This window comes from Dromiciops gliroides, chromosome 2 (assembly GCF_019393635.1).
Source record: "Dromiciops gliroides isolate mDroGli1 chromosome 2, mDroGli1.pri, whole genome shotgun sequence".
NCBI lineage: Eukaryota > Metazoa > Chordata > Mammalia > Microbiotheria > Microbiotheriidae > Dromiciops > Dromiciops gliroides.
The window spans coordinates 377,472,838-377,493,280 of NC_057862.1; the positions used below are offsets into that span (position 1 = coordinate 377,472,838).

Sequence of the window (20,443 nt, forward strand, 5' to 3'; positions counted from 1 at the left end):
AGGGGAGGGAGAGGAGAAAAAGAAGAAAAACAGCCAAAGTGGTGGAAGGCTGTGCAGCTATCTGCTTCTTCCAACTGATTGATTAGTCATGAATCCCGCAGTTTTAATAGGGAATCATTCAATTGGGAAGGTGGACCGCCCTTGAGTAGATTAGCATATTCTTGTTTACTCGTCTTCTGAGGGGCTTTTTTTCCCCTCTTTTCTTTCATTTTGTGAAGAAGGAGGGAGGGGGGCTGGGAGAAGAAGGGGGCTGTGGCTTGTGTTATAAAGGAAGCAAAAAAAATAAATAAATTAGAGCATCTTTTTGGGGGGGAGGGAATTCAGTGTATCCGTGTCTTGGGGACGCTGCTTTTTTTTTTTTTAAGAGGGAGAAATAATATCAAATCAAATCAAATCAAATCAAATAAAGGCAAAGAAACCCCATCAGAGAAATAGAAAGAAGGCATCCCAGCTGTGGAAAAAAAAATAAGGCAGATAAAGGAGGGAAGAAAAAATTGCTAACCAGGAGGAGTTTGATTGTATTTTTAAAAGGGAGGGGGGGGTTAGACACCTTTAGAAAGGAAGAAAGAAAGAAATAAAAGACAAGTTAAAAGAGGACCAAATACCCAAGAAGGGTGAAGGAAGAAGAGAAGAAAGTCGAGGCGAGGAGGAGTCCAAAGCTGGCAGGTCGGAAGGATTTGCAGGGGAGAAGGGGGGGGAATATTGGAAATGCAGCTCTGGAGTTTGGTGCTGACTTTGGGGCTTCTCTGTGGAGCTCTGGCCAGCGGAGCCGAGTGTGGGATGGACGAACGCTCACGCAGGGCTAGAAGGGACACGCGGCCGAGCCGCCACCTCCACTCGGCCGCTCCCGGCACCTGTGCCACCAGGTTAGCCCGCGGCCGGCACTCGCCCGCCGGCTGGGAACCTCTCCGTGCCCCCCGCAGGCGGCAGCAACGGGAGGTGAAGGGCGAAGAGGACTCTCTCATCCCCAGCCGGGCGCTCTATTTCAGCGGACAAGGCGATCAGCTGAGGCTGAAAGCGGATATCGAGCTGCCCCGGGATGCGTTCACGCTGCAAGTGTGGCTTCGAGCCGAGGGAGGACAGAGGTCCCCGGCTGTCATTGCAGGTAGGTGGCCCGGCTGCCACTGCCCCGTCCCCTTTTCTCCGGGCGGCGGACCTCGGGGCGCGCGTGCGTCTGTGTGTGTGTGTGTGTGTGTGTGTGTGTGTATGTGTGTACGAGTGTGTGTGCGCGCGCGCGCGCGTGTGTGTGTGTGTGTGTGTGTGTGTGTGTGTGTTTGTGTTTGCTGGGGGAGGGAGAGGAGAAAGAGGCAGAAAATCTCCTATAGCTTGTGCACATGGGAGTGTGTATGTGTTTGTTTCTCCAGAACTGCGTGCGTGTCTTTGTGTGTCCGTGCGTCGGCCTCGTTCGGTGTGTTTAGGCTTTAGCACTGAGATCCCTTAGGGATAACCGGACTGGTCCTTTGTTTGTTTGTTTATTTGTTTGTTTTAAAGAAAATCTAAAAGTATTTAAATATCCGGCTTTCAAGTAAAGCCTCCTTTTGTCCGCGGGAAGAGCTGTTCCCCAAAGTGTTTTTACAAGATTAAATGGCAGGACCGAAACTACCTCGTTTGTCAGTCACCTATTTGGATCCAGGGATAAACTACCCTCGGAAGCTGCCTGGGGTGGGGGGGGTGGGGGGGGGATTGTATGCGTCTGTGTGTGTGTGTGTGTGTGTGTGTGTGTGTGTGTGTGTGTGCGCGCGCGTGTGCGTGCCTGCCCGTGCGCGTGCGGGTGGTGTCGTGGTTTTGATTGTTTCCCACTTTTTATTGGGGTATCCCCCTTTATTTCAGCCCCATTACCCCCTCGAGACTGACAGGGGTGGAGGCTGTGCTTTCTAAAGAGCTATAAAGGAAGATGTTATTTTGAGGACGTAGTAGCCCAATTAGCAGGGAGTCGCTTTGCCTTCGGCCGCTCTGAAACACTCCCCCTTGGAAACATGACTGTAGCGCTTGGCTGGCGTCCTATATTTTCCCCCTTTAAAAATACAAGTCGAATGCAAATTGGTTGAGGGTTAACTTGCGCTACAAAACCCCTTCGTAACTAAGCTTGCTGGAGTCTGACAATACTGACAGATATTGCACTTTTCTCATTTGCATTTTATGATCCCGTAATGCATTTGAATATTCTGCCGCCCCCCACCCCATACATATCCCCCCACCTTCTTTAGCTGTGCAACTCTAGTGAAATTGAACACTTCAGGAGGGTTAGAAACCCTAAAGTACCTTATAAACGCACTGACATCCATCTTTTCTCTAAATGAACCTGTGGAAGTGTCCTTAATAAAATTGGGAGGGGGAATGGAAGGGGATGGCAAGAGGAAGGGAGGGAGAGCCTTCAGTCCTCAAGCTAGGAGAATCCCTAATACCGAGAAAGAACTTTCACTGTCCCGGGATGTCTTAAAGAGATAGCAAGGGGTTCCCTCTTCTGTCCTGGGATAGTCCTTACACTCTGCAAGCAAATGGATAATTTTATTCTTCCCCCCTCCTCTCTTCTTGGGGGGAGGGAAGATGTTTGGGGTGGGGGGAGCAAAAGTCTTCAGCCTTCCTGTCAGTGAGTATGATATCCAGTGATTTCCTCCCCCTTAAATCGCTTTCTACTTTGAAAATATTTCGGCTCCTCTTGTCACATTTTCATCTTGGTCCCGTTCTCTTTTTTCCCCTGGCTTTGTTGACCTGAGTCAAAAAAACTAGGGTTCGAGTCCCGTCTCTACCACTGTCTCAACTGTGTGGCCTTGAACAAGTCACTTCCCTTCTGCACCTCATTTTCTTCAGCTTTAAAACTTTGTACTAGATGACTTCTAAGGTCCCTTCTAGCTCCAAATCCTGATACTAAGTGTGCTGCTTTCTCTATTTCTTTTCCCTCCCCCCCCCCCCCAAGCTCCAAAGAGCTCTTCTTTCTCTAGGGGAAAAAAACCCAACAACGAAAAAAACACACCACCATCAAAGCAAATGAGTTACTTTCCCCATGTCTGGCATCTGTTGTGCTCTTTCTGAAGGCTGTCTCTGAAAGAACTCAGTCAAAGTTTATCTATGAATGGGGATCCCAGTCCCCTCACTTTCAGCCAAAGTCGGGAGGACACAGCCCGGATGAGTAATCTCAGGCTGCACAGGGGTTATTACCAATCCTAATACTATTTATGGAGTGCCGTGTATTTGCATCACTTTTACAAACATATAAAAGGCACACACAGAACCTGGCTGGAAGGACCTAAAATATTAGGTCTTCTTATTCCCAATCTAGACTTACACTACCCAGGTTCTGATAGCTTCCCCTCTGGTGAGGAAAGACAGAGAACAGGTTTAGACAGATATCATCAATGAAAACGCATAGTAAATGTATTTTTTTTTAATACGACACCTGGTGTGCCACATGAGTCTGTTTTACAAGTATCTGTAATTCAGACAAGGGACCTCTCTTCACACACACACTCTCTCTCATGAACCAAGATTGTTGCAGTAAAATACTTTAATTGGATGGGGGAGGTTAGGTTATTGCTTGTATAAAATACCTGGCCCATTTTATGTGTGGAAATCACATTCCTCTCAAAAAGCAGTGCTGTCCCGTAGCACCAGAAAGCCTGGAGCTTTCCTCTGGAGGATTCTGGTGATTTTCTTTTTCCCCCCTTCTCCAGCCGAAGACAAGCCAGATTTGGCTGTGTGTAAACACCTGGAATAAAGCCAGAGAACTCATTCTGACTGTCCTCCACACAGTACAACCTCTTGGACTGAGGAGGACCTGCTCCTTCCTTGAATTAGAAAAAAAAATACAAAACAAACACAGAGGTTCCTGGCAGACAGACTTGACTCTCTCTCTCTCTCTCTCTCATATAAGTTTGGATTGTAGTGTAATGGCTGGTGGTGTGGGTATTCTTTCTTCTCTTCTCTTCTCTTCCTCTTCTCTTTCTCTTCTTTCTCTTCTCTTTCTCTTCTTTCTCCTCTTTCTCTTCTCTTTCTAATTAAGGCTCTTAGGATCAGTGCTTCCCCTGTCCACCCACCCATCCCCACCTCCAGTACCCTGAACCTGAATATCTCAGTGAACACAGTTCTGTTACTGACCACCTGCCTAGAGGAGCCATAGAATACCTTTTGAATGTATAGAGCAGAGGGTGTTGTTTCTTTAAGTTATTACAAGCCAGGAATCCCAGGTTACCAGTCTCCAGAGAGAGGTGCCCAGCAGGGACTGTGCTGCTATTTCAGGCAAAGAGTTTCTGTTTTGCTGTCAAGCCAAACTTCCTTACATCACCCTCTGCTGCAGGATTCAATTTGGTTTCGTAAAGGGCTAATTTTACAGCACTGTTAACCAGGTTCGTCATGGGGTTGGGCCAGACCTCTCTTCCCGGGTAGGCGGGTCCAGGGTCCACCGTGTGCAGGGATGCTGTCCCTGTGAAGACTTTCCTCGCATTCTGAAAAGTAGAGCAAGGGAGAAAAAAAAAAAACACTTTTTCATCTGACCTTCAGAACAGGCACAGGCCTCTTCACATGAAGGCAGAGTAGAGTTTTGTCTGTGCCAAGGCAAAGCTAGGCCTAGAAAGTTGGTCACTTATGCCGGAACATGGCTTCCCACCAATGCTACAGGCTTTTTTTTTTTTACAAACACCTCATCACCTCTCTTACCCCACACCATCACTGAACTACCTACCACCACCCAGGCAGACCTAGCCTTCCAGGGAGCTGAATTGTGAGTCCTTTTAAGGGGAGAGATGGTTCCTGACACTGTCTCTTCCTTATGGTAGGACTTCAGGCTCTTCACCCCACCCCCATGCTGTCCTTCCAGTTAGCACAACAATAGCGTCAATTTGCTTGGGCGGGTTTGGGGGGGGGGGGGCAGTTAATCTGGTTAAAGTTTCTTTGGATCTAGGAGATAAAATGAAATGTGGACCTGGCTGGTAATATGGATTACAATTGGAAACTTCTGTTTGGAAAGAGAAAGCAGCTTTACCCTGCAGTCCCTTACTCTTTACACACAAATAATCCATGAATTTATTTGGAGATATGACTATGGCTCCATTAAGGTGTTGAGGGAGTCTGGCAAGAGCTCCTGAAGACCATGACTTAACTGACATATATTGTACTTTGTAAGGCACAAAGTGTAGCATTTTCTCCAATTTATAGAGGAGGAGACTGGGACACAGAAAAGAAGTGATTTGCCAGTTTATTTAGTGGATCTTCTTCAACAAACATTTAAATACCCACTTTGTGTGGTGCATTGTGACCAGCACTTAGTAGTGCCTGGCACCTAGTAGGCTCTTAAGAAATACTGACTGCACCAAGATAGAAAATCAGTCTTTATTTTTAGTAGCACTTTTGAGTTTTAGTAACTCTTTAATGTATAATAAGTCTGTTGCTTTTTTCAGTAGTGTCCACCTCATCGTCACTGCATTTGGGATTTTCTTGGCAAAAGATAGTGGAGTATTTTGCCATTTCCTTCCCCAACTCATTTTACAGAGGAAACTCAGGCAAATAGGGTTAAGTGACTTGTGCAAGGTCACACATCTAGGAAGTGCCTGAGGCCAGATTTGAACTCTGGAGGATGTCTTCCATACTCCTTGCCCAGCACTCCATGTAAAGCCCAATTAACACCTCTCACCTACCCCCACCCCTAGATGAAACTGAGATCCATAGTTATAAGGAGTTGCCCAAAGTCATTCACTACAGCTAGTACATGGCAGAATTGTGACATTAATCCAGATCCTTGGATTCTAAATCCAGGATTCTTTTCACTGTGTCTGGATTTGAATTTGGACTGTGACATAGACAACAAGTGTCCTCAACTCTTTGCACCTCAGAATGGGAAAGATAAGGGATTGGACTATGTGACTTCACTGATATAGCTAGCTCCCAGGTAATATATCTTCTCTACAGAATGACAGTTTAAAGACTTCCCCTGTTTACTCGGTCTGTATTTTGTCAGAGCTGAAACTTGAACCCAGATCTTCCTGTATCCAAAGACTGATTTCTATCTACCACACCATGTTCCCTCTCTGACTTCCTCTTACTTGTTTATAAAGGATTTGTACTATTTGATCAAGTGCTATGATTTTTAAACTGTCAGATTCTTTTTGGAAATAGAGATTACCTATATACCCTCTTTTACCTGCCCTCCTTACTAGCACAGTTTCCCTTCTTCATAACTTCTTCTAATTCTTGTACTTGCATTCTTTCAGTTCAAATGAGATGAAGGAATTGGATTGATTCAATCTTTGAAATTTCTTGATTTGACCAACTTCTTCCTCCCCAATTCAATTCATTTGACCTGTTTAAAAAACAAAACAACAACAAAACAACAAAACACTGCTGCTCAACATTCATTCAACAGACATGTATGAAACACTTCTGTAACTTCCATGATAGGGGAGGCACAATGTTTCAATAAATCAAGGTCCCAGCCCTCCAGAATCTTAGTCTAATAGTGGGACAGAACATTAATAGAGAAAACTCGAATATAAAATTCTAGATGTGTCAAACAGAGCATTTTATTAAATTGAATCTTTAGACATTTTGTATTTTAGGGGATTTCATGGTTATTTCTCTGAAGAGATCAGGTATAAACCCAAAGCCATAGAACTGGTGCATGTTTGCTACTCCATCTCACTCTTGACCTAGAAGGACCACCCTGGACAGTGAGAATTGGGGGAGGGATTCTCAGGGGTGCAATCAGGCCCCTGGCCTCTAAATTGTACTTGTGAATAAGAGAGCCAATTAGTACTGGGGAGGAGGTGTGTGTGTGTGTGTGTGTGTGTGTGTGTGTGTGTGTGTGTGTGTAGAGTGGTTAGACTATGGGGAAAATTTCCTCTTTTTCCCTTCTCTCTCTCATAAGCCTCCTCTCCACCCCCACCCCCCACCTTCACAACTCTTCTGAGAATGGGAAACGAAACCCTTAACTCCCTTTGGTCCAGGTCACTGAACCATCTGTCAGACACCTTGTCATTTGTGACATGTCTCTGTGTGAGTGATTTCTACGCTTCCTTTCAGTACCCCCTTGGTCTCCTTCTGCATTGCTTGGCCCTTGAACCACCATTCAGTAAGGATGAATGAATGGGATGGAGTCTATTGGTATCTGGGTTGTTTTGTTGGACTGTCTTTTACGCCAAGGAAGGCTGGAGTGGCCTTGTACCTAAATGACTTAGGCTGGTAATTTGGTAGTTTGGTTTGAGAGGCCCTGGGAAGTTCTCTGCTCTACACAGGTAACCCAAGGCTTGAAATTCTACTCTTGGAAATTCATTCCTTCTCCCTGAGGCACTTTTTAAAAATGCAAATCCTTCCAAAAGGGGTCATTGGATTTAGGACCAGAAGTGACCTTCCTGATCATCTATTCCAACCCCCTCATTTTCAATATATGAAGGTTGAGGCCCTGAGAGGGGAAATTACTTCTTGGAGGTCACACGGGTAGTAACAGAATTGGGATTCCAACTTTCTGTCTTCTGAGACAAATTCTATGCCCTATCAGGGGCTTTCAAGGATGGTAGATGATGAAAGAGAACAAAAGGATAAAGAAAGCATTATAGAGAAACTGAGACAAATTTAAATAATGCAATATATAGTAGAATGCATTATAGGCTGACAATCAGGAGGCCCGGGTTTTACCCTAAATCTGCTTTTAATTGACTGTGTAATTTTGGGCAGGTCACTTTTTTTTTCTTTGAGCCTCGATTTCCTTCTATCTAAATGAAATGAGAAAAAAAAATGAAATGAGGAGGCTTGGAATATGACTCTACCATCCGGTCTATCTTTCACATTCTTCCCACTTGAACATTCCATGTTCTAAAATCCCTTCCATCTCTAACATTATATGTTTTAGAGTCCCTTCCAAGTCTGACATTTTATTTTCTAAGCCTTTTTTTTTCTGGCTTTGATATTTTCTATACTTTTATAAGTTCCTATGTTTTAAAAGTGCTTTCCAGGTTTAACATTCTATGCTTTCACAATTCCCCTCACTCTCCATTCTTCCATTTGCACTTGTAATGTTTTAAAACTACAGAAGTATCTTCCATATGTAATGATGCTTCCCAGTAAGGTAATGAAACTCCCATCCTACCAAGATATTCCATCAAATCCTTGTGTGAGGAAGGTAATGTGCTTATCACTAACCAAACACAGCCTGGAATCAAATGATTTGGGTTCAGATCCTGTTTTTTCTACTGATACGCTACATAACTTTGGGCAGGTTATTTAATCTCTATAGCCCTCAGTTTCTTTCTCTGTAAAGTGTGTGTGTGTGTGTGTGTGTGTGTGTGTGTGTGTGTGTGTGTGTGAGTGTGTGTGTGTGTGTAACATCAGACTAAATGACCTCTCCAGTTCATTTTAGATTCTTCATCCATACTGTTATGGGGGAAATTGATGGGGTTTGGGGTAGGGGTTCTTAGGAATTCCTCTTTAAAGAATTACACCCGCTTGCACACAAATCCAATTAGAGTAAAATAATAGTTTATTTAGGTGCTAAGGAAAGGAAACCAAGAGAGAAGTCCTTGGACTTCTTCTCATGGGGAGAAAGCATGGCACAGAGGTGTGGCTCTCTGTGATCCCTTTCTCCTCGAGCAGGAGACAGGCAGATACTTTTATAGAATACCGATGGTGGTCCGATGGAGTGAGGACCATCCCCCCTACTGGTGTTGGCTGGGGGAAGTTGTATGAGAGGGAGGCACCTCCGATCTCTCCAGCCATCTCTGTCACAAAGGCAGCAGACACACCTAATCTCATCTCCCAGAGGGGTAGGGGAGACTGGCAGATCCCTTGTAGCTCATCTCTTTAGGTGTGCCTGTCCTTTGGTTTAGTTTCTCAGAGAGAAGGTTGCTTGATTTCCCCCAGAAAACTTCTGAGGTACCCCGGGGCCCATAACACATACCATACTTATTTTAGAGATGGGGAGACTTAGCTTAATAGAGGGTAAATTGTCCACATTTATGTCAGATTTTATTCCAAGCCTTCTGATCCAAGCCCAGTACCCTTTCCACTTGACCACAATCTCCTAGGCAAGTAGATCAAGTCTTACTTGAAATCCATGGCCTTCTACCATGCCCACCTAGAGCCCATTTCAAGTGCTTTCTTCCTTCCCCTCTCCCACACCTCCCCAGCTTTGAGTCAGTTTTCTCATTGTCAACTAAAGGCTTTCCTTCTCTCTTCCATAGGGATTTAGTTGCTAATTAGTGTTGTGCTTTTTCCTGTATTTTTGTTTGGAGAACTATTTCAAAGCATGTGGTGAAAAAAATAAATAACAAGAGAACAATTGGGTGGTTCAGACTGAGATGATACAGTACTGAGATTGAAGTTTTGAGGTTTCTTGTTACTTTTTTCTAGATGATTGGAGGGCTGGAACTGGGAGTCATGAGTCTTGAGTTCTAGGCCTGACTTGAGCAAATTGTTTTACTTACTTATGTTGGCCTCAATTTCCTCATCTATAAAATTGGGCTTTGACTACGTGATTTCTAAAGTCCTTTTCAATTCTGAATCTTATGAGCCTATGATTGCAGGAAGGAGGGGGGAAAGGGCTAAAGGGGCTGGGGGAAACACTTGCTGTGGGCATTAATTACAAAATTTGAAATAGAGATCCCTGAGTAAAAGGCACCAAAGTAGTCCCATAGGGGTACTTCCTGTGGCACTCTCTATCCATCATTCATTTTGCTAAGCCCTTGATCCCTCAAATCCCAATAGTCCCTAATTAAACAAAACCTACTCCAGCCAGATCCCTGTCTCCCCCCACACACCCCCAGCCTGCTGCTTGAGCCTTTGATATCATTCTAATAGGGTAGTTTCACAGATTAAAATGTTTAAACTGTTTCTGCCATCTGGGGTCATCTTTCCCTCCATTTTATCCTGCCTTCTGCCGGAAATCCCCAGCCAAGGGGATATTCTCCATTAATACCTACTCATCTCCCTTCCCTGGAATATCTCTCCAGTTCTCTCTCTTGCATGCATGCACAATTCCCAAGGCCCTTTGATTTTTCTCAGATCAATAGAGCATTTAAACTCCAATCATAAAGAAAAGAAAGCATGTTTATTCTCCTAAATTGTTTGACAGGAATGCAGATGCCAGAAAAAGGGGAAGGGGGGGTGGGTTGGGGGCAGTGTGGTCCACTCATTGTTTACTAGGAGTTTGCCATTCAAGTTTCTGGAAGTCCAGAGTTCTGGAAGCCTGTTGAGAAGACAGGTAGGAAGGAAATTTGGGGTGGTATGTGTTCACTTTTGAGGGGTAGAAGAGGTAAGGAGGGTTGTTGAGAAAATAGAAAACAGGAGAGAGTGTGAGAATAGGAAATTGGGAAAGAATTTTCTTGACTTGGATTGTTTCCATTCAAATTCAAGACCTGTTTCTGTCGTGTCTCTTCATTATCTTTTCCATCCCTGTTAGAGGGGGGAAAACCAATTTATTTTGCACACACAGCTCTCCTGTTTCTTCTGCTGCAGATGATAGGACACCTTCACTTTCCTCCCTTGTTTTTCTTCTCTTCATCTTATCAGTTGCTGATTTGAGCCTCTTTGGTCCTTTGCAGGCCTATCTGCTCTTCTGGTATCCCCTCATTTCCCTCTTTACTGGTTAAAGGGCCTTTCAGTCTATTTCCCTTTGGTCTGGTGAACCTTATAGCGACCCCTGTGACCTCAAGATCTCAGATCTTCTATTCATTGGCCACCCTTTGAGGAGAATGAGCCTTCTTCCTTAGAAGTGCTGGGAACAGCTCCCCTGGATGAAGGCACAATTAGCAGATCCTTTGGGAAAGTTGCCTCTGTGGATAGTCTTGGTATGCATTGTTTTTGACATAGAAAGAACTATCCAAGGGAGCTACTGATTCATGGCTCTGAGTATATGTGTAAAGTGTAACTGTAAAGTTAGGCAGCCTATTAACACACATCCTGGAACTCACATGTCAAAATGACTGTTGTCCCTTTCAAGATAGAATCCTGGAATTTTGGAACAAAAAGGGACTGAGCCTCAGTGGTGGTTGGGAAAAGAACAATGGACCAGAATCAAAGAATTCCTGCATCTGCTACTTAGTCCTTCCATGACTGGTTAAGTTGCTTAACCTCTTTGGGACCTAACCTCTTTGGGACCTAGTTTTCCTCCTCTGTGGAAGGAAAAGTTTGGATACAACAATCTCTTCAAGTCCCTTTTAGCTTTAAATTCTGTGAGATCATCTAGTCCAGCCTCTTAATTTTATTGATTAAAAAAAAAGAGAGATTATGAGAAGTGATTTATCTAAAATCATAAAGTCAGTGGAGAATCTGTTAAGATTTCTGTCTATTCCTATATTTATCTTTATATATCTAATATATCAATAGATTTTGATATCTCTATATATGAGATCTATAAACATGGATATCTCTTATCTATATGTATGAATATAGAAATGTATAGATATATCTAGATATATCACTATGTAGATATCTCTCTCTATATACTATCTATATATAGATATATTCTATAGTATATATATTTATAGATATATAGATATCTATAGATGTCTATATGTAGAGATCTAGGCAATATATCCAGTCACATGCACACACATATACACATAGGTATAATATGTGTGTGTGTGTGTATACAGTATATATGCATATGTATTGTGTAAATTTTAGTGCTTTAAGCTTTAATAGCTTAAAACTAATCTAAGACTTTTGGGACAATCAGTATCCTTTGAGGTTAACAAAAGTACTTGACATGTAGAATTTCATTTAAAATTTACTTAGAATTTATAAACACAAGTATACCCCACACAGATAATACCCATATTGTATTTATATATACACATGTAATAAGTATGGTTGAGAAGTAAAAAATACTTTTGATTGATTGCTTCAGTATACACAGGCGTGCTCATAGATCTCAGTGTGGACTTTTATGAATATGAGACAGAGGGATTGTGAAATTCAAAACAGTCAGCAAAATAAGGAATCTTTGTTTGGGAATGGCAAGATGTGGAGTGAAGTTGACAGGCATAGACTCAAAGCCGGTAGAGCTGGAAGTGACCTTGGAACATAGATTGTTAAAACATGGAACTTTGAATGTTATAGCTGTAAGGCAACTTGGAGCACAAGATGTTATCACATATCCTAAAAAGATTAAAACTGAAGTGGGCCTTAAAATTATGGGATCTTAGAGATCATCCGGTCCTATTCCCTTTTTTTTACAGATGAGGATTCTGAAACCCAGATGGGCTAAGGGACTTGCCCAAAGTGACACAGATACTAAGCAAAAAAAGTAGTATCGGAACCCAGATCCTGTGACTTCAGTCAGTGTAATGACCTAGGTTGACCCTTATATTTTCCAGAGGTGACAGTAACCTGTAGAATTGAAATTATTTTTCCCAGCATCACCTGGCTAGGAAATAACAGTGCTTCTCTCCTAAGACAGAGCTCTTAATTTCAACTTCAATGATTTAAAAACTATATCACACCAAGCATCGGGGAGAAGCTATAATGATGGGAAATTAGAGCTGAGAAATCATGAAAGCAAGTATATTTTGTACTGTGCTTCTTGAGATGTGCCTCTCTCAGAAAGTGTAAGTTTGACTAAGCTACCTATAAAAATGTGTTTACCTTTCTGTTGTAGCATATCTAATTTATATTTTCATTGTTTGTTTAAGGAATTGTCTCATGTTTTTCTCTTGTTCTTCCCTTCAGTCTCCCAGCTCTCTCCTATTTTCTTTCCTCCTTTTCCCATAGTTTCTTCTGAGCCCCATTCTGGAATCAACTGCCTCCAGGATATCTCAAAGCGGATGCCTTCAAGACCCAGTTTAAATCTCACCTTTTACCTGAGACCTTTCCTGACTTAATCCCTTCATTCCATCCTTTTGAGGTTATCTACTGTTTATAGTTTATATTATATGTACATAGTTATTTGCATACTCTTTCCCCCAATAGAATGTGAGTTTCTTTATGGTAGGGCTTGTGTTTTTTGCCATTCTTTGTATCTCTATCATTTAGCTGTGTACCTGGTACATAGTTACTTAATAAATGCTTGTTGAATGCCTGACCCACCCATCCTAACCCCTTCTTTGGATACCTTGTGTCCTCTAGGAATGCCTAGAACAACAACTCTTCCCTACATTTCCCTAAAAAAGACTAGAATGCTAAAGGATTTAACATAAGAAAATAGAGCTCAAATCCTCTTTGGGTTAATATTATCTGTAGTTTCTGATGGTGGAGTGAATGGAGTACAGGGATGAGATTCAGGAGCTCAGTGTTCTTAGCATCAGAGATACAGAATAGCAAGGAATCTTAAGGGGCCATCTAGTTCAATCAAAGCTTTTATTTTATGACTAAGGCCAGGACACACTAAGTGACTAGCCCTCAAATCACAGGTTTGGAAGAATCAACATCCCATAGATTCCAAGATTACCAACTTCACTGCTCTTTGTACTTTACTTCAATGCCTCCTGGTTCTTGTCACAATGTGACCCTCAGCAAGTCACTTTATTTCTTCAAGACTTCAGTCTCCCCATCTGTAAAATGGGGTTTCCAGATTCTCAATATAAGGTTCAGAAGAAATGTTAGTGATCCCTTAGTGGTCCCCTTCACCACTCTCATTTTAGCAATGTAAAAACAGACCCAAGTGTCCTGCCTCCCAGTTCTGAAATAGGCTACCTAGTTTGCAGGGCTGTCATGAGGACTAAATGAGATGAGAGGTTTAAAAATGTTTTGAGATCATTAAAATGCTGTGTTGAAGCCAATATTATTATTTTTATCCCATGAAGTACTCTAAGGCCTGTGTATAGTGAACATGAGTACTCATTGTGTTAGACTTACTCATTAGATCAATAAAAAGGTCAGTGACTGCCTAAGTGCCATCATCTTGGCTCCTTGTTCATTCTTTAAAGAAACAGTGTTCCTGAAATGACTATTGGCCCCTGATGGAGGGCATTTTTTTTTTAAGTAAACAAGAACTATAGAATAAAACAGTGCATGTGGTGAAAGAAGCAAGTTTAACAAATGGGTCAGCAAAGGGAAAATCCCCATGAAGTGGCTCAGATCTGTGAGCTCAAAACATTTTGAAGGACTAAGTAGTATGATGACTTGATGATGATGGTGGTGGTGGTGGTGGGTGTGTGTGTGTGTGTGTGTGTGTGTGTGTGTGTGTGTGTGTGTGTGTGTGTGTGTGTGCGCGCGCGCACGTGTGTAGAGTGGGGGGGATGCTATAGGAAGCTTTCAGTGTAGGGTTGTTTAGGTTGCTAAAGCATTTTCTACATGTACCTATCATATTCCCACTAGCCCTGTTAAAACAAGCATATTCATTGAATACAGTGCTGCCTTTGTGTTCTCAGCAACAAACACATACTTGGGAGCCTACTGGACACAACCTGTCTCTCTCTCTCTCTCTCTTTCTCGCTCACTCTCTCACTTTCTCCTTCTCTCTCTCTCTCTCTCCCTTTTTCTCTCCTTTCTCTGATCATCCTTTTCTCACTTCATTTCTTCTATATGTCCCTGTTTTTGCCTTCTCCTTCCTTCTCTCCATCTTCCTCTGTCATTCTGTCTCCCTTCTTCCCTCTCTATACCTCTCTGTCCTTCTGCCCCTATCTTTGTCACTCTCCATCCTTTCCTATTCTTCCTTCTCTCTGTCTATCTTCACCCTTTCCCTCAGATTTCTTTTTTTTCTTCCCTTTTCTCCTTTCTTTTCCCCTCCCTCTTTCATCCTTTTCTTTCCCCTTCTCTGTGCCTCTCTCTTTCCCTTTCCCTCCCTCTCTCTGCTCCCATATTTTCTTCCCCCATCCCTCTCACTGTCTCCTCTCTCTCTCCTAAGTCAAATGCCAGCAGGAATAGCTGTTTACAAACAAAGACTCCAGGAGTCCCATATCTCCAGGCTGAGTGTGTAGTTTAAATAAGCCCACAGAAATCTGCTCCAGCCCCTGTGCTTTGGATGTCCTCGCTTGACTGTGTGTATTTCAGTGAGCATCTCTATGTCGAAAGCTTCCTGATTGTGCAGCTCTCCATCTGCCTTAATGTCTGGCTTCCTCTGTCTCCTTCCAGTTATTCATTAAAGCCATTAGAAGGAGGGGAATGGAAAGGCAGGCTGCTGGGAGTATCCGTCGCCAGGAAGATTTGAAAAACAAAACACAACATGGGATTTCTAGAAAACAACCAAAGAACCAAAACAAACCCACCACATTAAGGCTGTAGTAGCCTGTGATGTAAATAGAGATTGGATAAGACAAGCAAGTCAATCATGTGGATTTAAAAAGAATTAACACCAAAGATTCAGCAACAGTCCATCTAGCATCACTGAGAGAGTGTCGATTATCCCCCACATAGGTGGAGAGACAGTATGACTCAAGGGCAAAATACTGGATGGACTGAAAATCAGGGGAACTAGATGGGAACACTGTCCTTACCTTACCACAAATTAGTGACCTTTACCACTTCTCTCTTGGTGTCTGTTTTCTCACCTGTAAAATAAGTGTGTGTGTGTGTGTGTGTGTGTGTGTGTGTGGTGTGTGGGGAGTGTTAGCCCATGTCTCATGCCTCTTCTAGCTCTGAAAATGCTATAAATCCTTAAATAATCCAGATAACATCTGCCAGTGGTGCAAGTGGGTTGTTGTTGTTTGTCCTTCCTTCTGAAAGAGGACCATGACATTGGGAGGTGATGTCATGACTTGGAGTGAATTGTATTTCAGTAAGGGACAGCTGTGCAAAGTCAACCAGCTTCACTTTTTCCTCCAAAGCCATCTGGGTTCAGTGGCAACACATATATATCAGGATGACTGGAGATGGCCCAGATGTTTCAGGCAATTGGGGTTAAGTGACTTGCCCAGGATCACATAGCTAATAAGTGTCTGGGGTCAGATTTGAACTCAGGTCCTCCTGACTCCAGGGCCAGTGATCTATCCACTGAGCCACCTGACTGTCCCTCCAAGTGGGTTGGGTGACACTGTTTAGTGTAAAAACCCTGGTTTTCGAATCAGATAAAACTGGGTCAAAATTCTCTGTGATACTTAATTCCTGTGTGACCTTGGGCATTAAATGGGAGCTTCAATTGAAGCTCTCTGAGCTTCACTTTTTCCACCTGTAAAATGAGAGGAGCGGGCCAGATCCCTAAAATTTTATTTCTCAAACTTTTAGAAATAAATGAAACCTTTCTATAACATTTATTTTTTTCCTGCCTTCTTAAATAAGTAATATAGACCATCATTTAACCTTTTCTCAATGACTCTAGCAATAGACAGTTGATACCCAAGTTACATAAAAGATCTAGTTGCCTTACATGAATTCCAGTCACTTGGTCAAAATGAATTACATCCTAAAAGAATTGAAAGATGTGATTATGGAGCCACTGTCAGCTATCTTTTAGAGACTGTGGACAATGAGATATTTAAAAATGGTAAGAGACTGGGGTCTGCAAACTATAGACAATGATCTTGGAATGGTCAAACAAATCCTGAGAAGCTTTGGGCCTGAGCAAAGATGGGTGAATATTAATATCTATGAAGAATAGTATTAAGGGCTAAATAGAAGAATCATTGAAGATGTGGACTAATATATTCCAAACTGGTATCTGGGTCACCAATGTCCTCTCATTCCATCTCATCTTGCTCACCTCCATCAAATAAATCTTCCTAAAATACCACTTTCATAGTGTTATTCTCCTGTTCTAAAACCTACGAGAACTTCTCATTACCAACAGATAAAACTAAAGCTTCTCAGCCTGGCCTCTACCTTTCTTTACAAATTTTTTCTAACTACTTCAGCCAGGCTAACCTATTCAAGGATATTAATTTTCCCCAATGCTTTCTGGTCTGTGTGTTTCTGTTGAAGTTGTTTCCCCAGCCTGGAATTTATTTATATGAATCAACAAATAGTTATTAATGGAAATGTACTGTGGTAGTAACTGGCAAGGATTCAAAGGTAAGTAATTAGGGGGCAGCTAGGTGGCACAGTGGATAGAGCACTGGCCCTGGATTCAGGAGGACCTGAGTTCAAATATGGCTCAGAGACTTGACACTTACTAGCTGTGTGACCCTGGGCAAGTCACTTAACCTTCATTGCCCCCCCCCCAAAAAAAAAGATAAATAATTAGACAGGTGCTGGTCCTCAAAGACCTTAGATTCTAAAAGATCAAATATGATAAATATAATACAAATTAAAATGTAATGCGATACTTGTTTCTTGCTCCAAAACTTGCTATTTATTTGGAAGAGAGGTGGGACAGAAGGGAGGGGAATAAGTATAGGGCACCTGTTAAGTGTCAGGCACTTTTATGATGTTTTTTGAGTATGTATGGGCAAGACTTTGTCACTCACTGAGTAAGGTAATGTCATTATCATCAGCAGTAGAAGCAGCAGCAATAAAATTAAATACATCAAAGGGTTTTACATCTGATTGACCTTGTTACTTCTTCCAATGGCAGAAGTTGAGCCCACATATGCCTTCTTATCCCGCATGATATCTTTCTATGGCTTCCCATAAATCTTACATAGAAGTTTTGCCCCTCATGCTTATATATAGAGATTATTCTCATATTTTGTGGAGATCAGAAAGTAGGCATGTGAATTATTGCTAATTTCCAAATTAACTTTTTTTGATAGTAATTACACACCATCATTTGTTGCAAGCATAACATATCCTTCCTTCCTTCCTTTCTTCTTTCTTTCTTTCTTTCTTTCTTTCTTTCTTTCTTTCTTTCTTTCTTTCTTTCTTTCTTTCTTTCTTTCTTTCTTTCTTTCTTTCTTTCTTTCTGGTGGGATAATAAGGGTTAAGTGACTTGCCCAGGGTCATACAGCTAGTACGTGTCAAGTGTCTGAGGCCGGATTTGTACTCAGGTCCTCCTGAATCCAGGGCCAGTGCTTCATCCACTGTACCACCTAGCTGCCCCATATATCCTTCCTTCTTTATGACACCTTAGAATCTTCAAAATTGTATTATGTCCAAGATGGACTACTACTGATCTGTTTGCTTGCACAGGTCTAGTTCTTCATCCCTTCTTTGTTTGCTTCTGTGCCATTTCTACTTCTTCATGTTGGACATCATGGACTGTTGATATTTTAGTTCAAATATATGTCATTGACTAGAAAAAAAATTTGGTCTAGAAATCCTATTGGATCTTTTACATTTTTCATCTATTTATTGTTCTAATTTCATTCCTTAATGTTTTCAGTATAATCTGGCTTAATGTGCTATCTAAACATTCTGATTTTTTCCCACAAACTACTTACTTTTTTATGAGGTGATGTTTATTATCTTTCACCACGTTGTTTAGTGAGATTTGACAAATGAGTTTGTATTCTTAACCATTGTTACTCTAGGCTACTATATTTCTTCACTAGGCAAAGAGATCAGAAAATTGTGGCTTAGAGAGGTTAGGTAAGTTACCTTTAGCCACAGAGCTAGGAATCATCAGAACCAGGATGATAACCCAGACCTTTGACCTACCTGTCTTGTGCTTTTACCTCTTCATGTTGACTTTCAGTGATTAGGAGAATTCTAAACTATCCATTCTAGGCCTTGTAATTAATTATTTGACAGAGGGGAGGGGTCAGTAGGGAGGATGAGAATGGGGATAAAGGAACAAGTGATTTAATTTCCTCATTTTGTTTTGATGCCCAAAGAGTGAATAAGGAGTTACTGAACACCTGTTTAGTCCTCAGCAGTGAGTGTTCTAGGCACTGTGGATCATGTGTAATTTACGATTCTAAATGTAGATTCTAATATGTTCTCCCAGTTTTGGGGGGAAACTGACTGAAATCACTGATAAAACGAGTTTAGGTTTTTAAGGGTTTATTGGAAAATAGAAAGAAAAAGATTGAGAAACAGAATTCCAACAGCCTGGCATTACTATCTTTCCTCAAATTTCCTGTGAAGTCCTCTACCGCCACCAAATCAGGAACCCAAAAGCCCAAGAGCTCTCTCAGCAGGCTCCCTCTCCTCCTTCCTGTCTCCTCCCAGAAAATAGGAGGCTCCTCAAGTTTATTGCCTGGTAGCCTTGATAGACAGCACCCATGAGCAAACGTCATTTCCTGACGCCAAGGAAAAGCCACAATGCCTCTGAGGCATTTTCCTCATGGCGGAGCTTTCCCACAGCAAGTCTCCAGTAGGTGGCATCATTCCAATCATTACAGTCATATAAGAAATTTTAGTCACTAAAGAATGGTCCTTGATCTCAAGGAGCTTAGAGTCTACGTGAATTGTATACAAAAAGCAACAAGGAACACAAAGGAAGGAAGCATAACGCTAACTGCTAAGTTATATGGAATTGTCTGTAAGTGGTGTATGGAACTATTATCAATGCTGCCAGGTGTAAATTAATCATGGGTTGAGGAGACCTGTGATTCCCAGTGCTTGTCCTTTTCTGCCCTTCCTATGTTGCTTCTATTGCTTCTATTCCTTGAGCTTCAGTTTCCTCGACTATAGAATAGGGAGGGTTTGGAAGACAAGGTCAGCCTCTGTGACCCTCTAAGGGGAAATGAATGAGGCCTGGTGTGGTGGAATAAGACATCCTCATGGTGGCAGGACTTTAACTGGGCCTTGAAGGATGGGTAATTAAAATGAGTTGCATTCCTTAAGCACATACTTGCTGATGGTGGGGCATGTGGTGGCTTAGAAGTGGGATAGGTGGTAGAAGGAAGCCAGACTATAATGAAAATATTGTCAGAGATGAACCACAGCATGGAGACTCTAGGAGCATATGAAGGAAAGATGCCTGTGCTTAATTGAGGAATTTCTCCTGGCATTGGCTTACTGTTATATTTTGATCATCCAGGTGGCCAACGAGAAGCTCCATTGCCACTGAAATTCTTCATTTGTTTGGGGAAACATCACCTTCCTCTTTCTTTAGAGTGTAGCACAATAGAAAGAGCAAAGTCAGAACATCTAAGTTCAACTCTTAGCTCAGGTTCTTACTGGTTCTGTGATCTTAAGCAAGTCATCACCTCCCTTGGTCTCAGTTTCTTCATCTGTATAATGAGAGGAGTTGAAATAGATGATCTTTAAGTTCCCTTACAGCTCTAAATTCTCTGATCTGGTGAACCAGGATGTCTTAATTCTGAGTTCAGTACAACTTTCCAGTACAACAAGTAGCCTTTCTATAAGAATGACTTGGAGGCACATGTTTATAACCCATTTATTTCTTTTCTTTTCTTTTCTTTTTTTTTAGTGAGGCAATTGGGGTTAAGTGACTTGCCCAGGGTCACATAGCTAGTGAGTGTTAAGTGTCTGAGACTGGATTTGAACTCAGGTACTCCTGACTCCAGGGCCAGTGCTCTTATCCACTGTGCCACCTAGCTGCTCCAAACCCATTTATTTCAAACAATATCCAAAACAAGAGCATTTTGTTATAATGGAAGATTTGGGAAAATCGTATGGGATTCCTTGGGATGGGGTTTGACCTGTGGTATATTGAGTATGCCAAATAAGCAAGTGATAAATACCAGAATAAATTCCTACTTAACCAGGAAGTAATAGCATTTTGAATGTTTGACAGGGGCAT

The 20,443-nt window shown here is 42.0% G+C and overlaps 1 protein-coding gene across 1 annotated transcript in view; it reads left to right on the forward strand.

The window, feature by feature from the left end:
- The first annotated feature begins 708 nt into the window (after positions 1-708).
- The window catches only part of PAPPA (pappalysin 1), a 290,144-nt gene continuing 270,409 nt past the window's right edge, over positions 709-20,443 (forward strand). Inside the window, 1 exon segment of the mRNA XM_043980172.1 lies at positions 709-1,105. Within this exon segment, the coding sequence (XP_043836107.1) occupies positions 709-1,105 (397 nt within the window).